Raw genomic sequence first — 5,593 nt, forward strand, 5'->3', positions numbered from 1 at the left:
GGGAAAAGTTTTCCAATGCAGGATTTCTCTTCTCGGGGTTTTCCAAGTGCCAGGTGCATCACATGTGATGACAACTAACAAGATTGCTAATCCACTTACATGCAACTTTCATCGAATCGGAGTGATCATTGACTTTGGGAATTCCAAGAAACCAACCCGAATGGTCATTGACTTTGGGAATTCCAAGAAGCCAACCCGAATGATCATTGACTTTGGGAAACTATACATCAAGAGAATTTCTGGAGGAACAGCCACTTTACAAGATCCAAAGAGAGAAGCCAATCCAATTTCAGGATGCGTTCGTATCTTCCTCTACCTTTTCATGGTATTCCTACGTTCGACAAAACAAGTGCATCTCTTATATCTGGTTCTACTTGCATAGGAGGTGTATTAATGGAGTTTATATAGGTATAGTCTTTCTAACTCCTTAAAAAAGTGTAGAGGAAGTTGGAAAACGGTTGGCCATGTTTGGCGTGACAAATTTAAATCTGAGATGTTGAGATGCAGGAGTGAGTTGTGTTAGAGAAGCACAAAGCGGGGAATTGATTTGATGTTGAGTAGTTTATATATCCTGTTCAGCTCATAATTTATTGATTTAAGCTTTTGAGTGAATTTGGATCCAATTAAATAAGTTGACGGACTCGAACTTGGAATCTCTCTTAGCGATCTTCTCGGGTAAATGTTTCGGACTCCTACTGCGCACTCCCAACAAATGGTATCGGAGCCAAGTTGATTGGTGGGCTCCCTAATCAGTTCCGGTGTGTGGTGAATATCACAAATAAGGAATATGGTGACGAAAAGCGATTTTCGGGTGATGGACGTTGTGGTGTACCAACATGAACTTGGTGGCACACTTCACAAATTGCACAATCAGCCATAAACCCAATGTATTGTTCAAAATTCAAGCACAGACTTTTCAATTGAATCAGCACAATCCTAAACTTTTGAGCGATAATGAAATCAAGTCCTCCTTGTCAAGTCTCGCCAAATTTTATCTGACGTAACGGTTGAGTCATTGCCGTTCGTCCTATATTTGACAACAATATACAATTTCTACAAGAACTACTATGACTATGAGTCATAAAGGGTCCACACATAGAGTGGTAATCTGAATTATGTTTTTAAGGAGTCCACAAATGAACAACGTTGTCAATTAATCTAAATGTTGTGGAAGGATGATGAGGACACTCCAAAGAATTAAGCTCCGGAAGAGGATGATTAACACGACAAAATTTAACAACAGACTTGTACTTAATTCTTTCATTGAGTGATCTAATGGTGCGTTTATTTCACGAAAAATGAATGATTTGGAAAATAATTTTCTAGAAAAATCGCTTGTATCGCCTACGAAAATGAACGAACAAAAAAAGCTTCAGTAAAGTAAATAGCAGAATTGTGGATAGGGAACTATAGAAGCGACTTACCTAATTTTATTGTAGAAATTTTCGGGATCAATGATTGGACCATGCAGACTAAAAGCACCTTTTCCTTGAATAAAGAAAGAGATTATTTAATCAATTTCCGTATTGCTGATGATATATATCATAAGTCGGACATCCATTTCAAATGCATATCCCATCTCAAGCGATTAATTTCAGGGCAAAAGTTTTCCTAATGCAGGATTTTCTTCTTGGGTTTTCCATGTGCCAGGGGCATCACATGTGATGACAACTAACAAGATTGCTAATCCACTTACATGCAACTTCAGCAAATCCGAGTGATCCTTGACTTTACGAAACTATATGAAAGGTTTATTGAAAGGGCCCGCAGCTCGCAAGGCCAATTTTCTAGTAATTGTCAGAAATGTGGATTGCAGATCCAATTACTTGCAACTTCCAAGAAGCCAACCCGAATGATCATTGACTTTGGGAAACTATATATCAAGAGAATTTCTGGAGGAACAGCCACTTTACAAGATCCGAAGAGAGAAGCCAAGCCAATTTCAGTTTACGTTTATATCTTTCTCTACCTTTTCATGGTATTCCTACGTTCGACAAAACAAGTGCATCTCTTGTATCTGGTTTTGCTTGCATACGATGTGTATTAATGGAGTTTATATAGGCATGGTCCTTCTTCCCCCGCGGATTATTTGAACATTTGGGTTAGATTTCCCAATCATGCACGGAACCGATGCCGTGTTTGAGTCTTCACGTCCGCTTGTTTGTGGTCCTTATTCATCTTACTTCAATTTCCTTAACTCCGCTTCGGTTTCCGAATTCATACGAACTGATTCCATTTGGATTTGCACGTTAGATAAATTAATAGAAAACTCTCATTAACTCATATATGGTTCCCTTCACCTAATAGTCTCGTTTGCACTTTCGAACATGTTTTCTTGCCTGTTTTCTCCCAGCAAGAGAGCAGGATATAGAGTTCCGGACTGCTCCGATGGAGGCCTTCCAAACTGCGACGAACAGAGCCCCGATAGTAGAAAGATCCGTCCCCGTTGCCATCCCGCCAGAACTAGAGACACCCGGGGGTTCCCTTTTCTTGAGTAACCTCGATCAATTGTTTGTTGCTTTGGTGCCGGTGGTTTATTTCTTTGACAGAAGCGCCGCCAGCACTGTAGATGTGATTAAGCGAGCTTTGTCCAAAGTTTTGGTCCCTTACTTTCCAGTTGCAGGGAGATTAGCTAAAAACTCTCAAGGGAAGTTCACTGTTGATTGCGCAAAGAAGTTAGGAGTGCCATTTGTGGAGGCATGGGCCAATTTCGACGTCAAACATCTGGGCGATATGCAACTTATCGATCCTGATGTTTCACGAAAGCTTATTTATACAGATCCTATTGAAACTAAGCTAGAAGATGCACCCCTTTTAACAGCACAAGTTAAGAACAATCTCTCTTTCCTTTTCTGGTTATGCTTAACACTTCAGTATTTTACTAGAAGTAACTTCTCTAGTGTGGTTAGCAACTTTTGACGTAGAAGTTCGAACCATCAACATACTTGTAAGTAGTATTTTCCCAATGTGGTAAGTTTTCTGTTTCTGGTAAGCTAATAACTAGCAATTTATTTACAGTCAAGACAAAATTGGCATAGTTTTCTATATACTGTGATAACTTTCAATGTACATTACAGTTACTGGATTTTATTTTGGGATACTAAATTTAACAGGTGACGAAGTTTAGATGTGGAGGTTTCACCATAGGGATCCTATGTAATCACCGCATCTTCGATGGTGTCTCGGCAATGAATTTCATGAACTCATGGGCTGAAATAGCAAGGGGTAAACCTGTATCTATCATCCCCAGCCATGAAAGAACTCTTCTGAAGTCAAGGGTTCCTCCTCAAATTACCGCTGCCTACGAGGTCTTTGTTCCCGTGAGTGATGTATCAAACTTGACGGGGTTATACAAGGAAGAGCAAAATGTGCAAAGATCTTTCCACTTCAACGGTGAGAAGTTGGCGATCCTTAAAAAAATGGCAACAGCCGATGGACGGGTAAATGTCGTCTCTTCTTTAATATCAGCTAAACTTTGTCTTGGGATAAATGATTGGTGGCACTTCATACACACACATGAAGTGCAAGATTTTCTTGAGTGACATTTCAGTTGTTGCCAAAAGTTCTTTCCCAAAGAATTTATGGCTGGCTGAAAGAATTGAAAATTGTTCTTGATTCTCAATGCGAACAACAGGTGACGAGCAGCATCTCCAGCTTCATAGCGCTTGCCGCCCTTCCGTGGCGAGCTCGAAGCATGGCATCGAAGATGAAACAGCACCAACCGTCAAAGCTGTTTTTTGCAGTTGATCGCAGAGCTATGCTGAAAGTGCCCAAGCATTTCGGGAATGCTACGGCCGGAGCATGCTTGTCTCGCCTGCGGGGGGAGTTGATCAATCAGCCAATCTCCTCCACCGCGGAGAGAATAAAGAAAGCGACCGAGAGGGTGGATGAGGAGTACGTGCGGTCGTGGATAGACTCCTTTGAAATGTATGGAATGGATGCTTTCTCATTGAGTTTGCTAGTGTTGACTTCATGGCAAAGGTTAGATTATGGCTCCACGGACTTTGGATGGGGAAACCCGAGGCAATTTGGCTGCGGTCCCCTGCTAGAGAACACTTGTGTGGTTTTGCCAAAAGGGAGTGGGAGGAAGGGCCTTGTGCTGATGTTGAGTTTGCCATTTTCGGCCATGAACACCTTCGAGAAGCTGCTCCAATTCTCAACTTGCGAACCGGAGACACCTTCCTTGAGATCTAGAGCTCGTATGTGATCGGAATGATGCTCGACCGAAATAAGTCATAATTTTTCTTTTTCTTTAATCAGCTAGCTCTGATTTTTTCTTGGTTTGTCGGAGTTATTACTCGGTTGGAATTTGAGCATTTTATTGCCTTTTCATATTTCTTCCTTGTCCTTGTGTAAGATCTTTTTTTTTTTTTTTTTGGTAAAAACCTTGTGTAAGATCAATCACAATGATCTTTGCCTTTTCATATTTTCTTCAATTTGCGGTGTCAAAAAGTTTAGGACCGAATTAGTAAAAATGCAATATGTTTATGACTTTTTGAATAATTTTTCCGAGACGAGTTCAGCTAGCATAAAAGGCCTTAATTCACCGTGAGAGTAATGATTTGTTCCGGGTCACAAATTCTTCAAAAAAAAAAAAAAAGGCTGAAAATTTTGAGGGAAATCACACAAATGATCCATGAACTTTGGCTCAATGTGCAATGTGTTGATGGCTAGTGATTTCACCTAGAGAGGGGGTGAATAGGTGATTGAGTGTGATTTTAAGAATTTATTGCGGAATTTAGAACACACAGTGAAAAACAGAGATCTCGGATGATGTAGCTAGAGTATAACGCAACGAGCAAATAATTCAATTGATGCAGGATATGTAATGAGATCGATGCGCGCTGTTCGTGTGCAGTTTAGCTATCACAAAATATTTAGAGTGATCAGAGTAAGAGATAAGGAAAATCGCACAGAGGGATTATAGTGGTTCGGCTTTGGTTAAGCCTACGTCCACTTCTTCAGCTGATAGCCAATTGTCTGGATTCTACTAGTAAGCTGCTCGTAGATTACAGATCGGTGATCTCCTTGATATGCAGGACTTCAAACCTAACGCTCAACACTCGTGTGTACACCTCCTTACAATTACAATGGATGGATCAAGAAGTATGTTTGAAATGGAGTACACTCTATCTAGGAATTATGAACACTTTTCCCTCTTTACGCCAATCTCATTTCCCTTCGTCTTCGAGATGTCTTTTATACTCTTCCGCCTCCAATCTAGCCGTTGCAAAGCATCCATAAGAGATCTCTCCAAATCTATCCTTTTGGACGAGATGTTTGCCAAAAGAAGATCTCTTAGCCGTTTGGGATCGCCAAAGGAAAGTCTTCCCCGCTTGAATCAAATCGCCCATACAATTATGATCCTGGGTTTCCATAGATGGTTTCTTCCATTTGGAAAGTTTTTGTTTGTCTTCTTGGTTCCGCATCCTTGATTGATCTTTGTCACCGAGAATCTTCAAGAATGATCTAGCTCGATGGTGTCCGTTGATATGCATCAATTAAGCTCAAGTTGTATTCCTCTTGAAATTCTGATTACTGCTCGTGAAATACTTCTCTCAGAGCTTGAGCATCATTCCAACATCTGAGCTAT

The 5,593-nt window shown here is 40.6% G+C and overlaps 1 protein-coding gene across 1 annotated transcript; it reads left to right on the forward strand.

Annotated features, from left to right (window-relative positions):
* The first annotated feature begins 2,388 nt into the window (after nucleotides 1-2,388).
* On the forward strand, nucleotides 2,389-4,207 carry LOC125316318 (omega-hydroxypalmitate O-feruloyl transferase-like). The gene is made up of 3 exons (XM_048284339.1): nucleotides 2,389-2,826; nucleotides 3,114-3,440; nucleotides 3,635-4,207. Exons 1-3 carry the CDS (start codon nucleotides 2,389-2,391, stop codon nucleotides 4,205-4,207), a joined length of 1,338 nt encoding a protein of 445 aa, XP_048140296.1.
* The last annotated feature ends 1,386 nt before the right edge of the window (nucleotides 4,208-5,593 follow it).

This window comes from Rhodamnia argentea, chromosome 8 (assembly GCF_020921035.1).
Source record: "Rhodamnia argentea isolate NSW1041297 chromosome 8, ASM2092103v1, whole genome shotgun sequence".
Classification (NCBI taxonomy): Eukaryota; Viridiplantae; Streptophyta; class Magnoliopsida; order Myrtales; family Myrtaceae; genus Rhodamnia; species Rhodamnia argentea.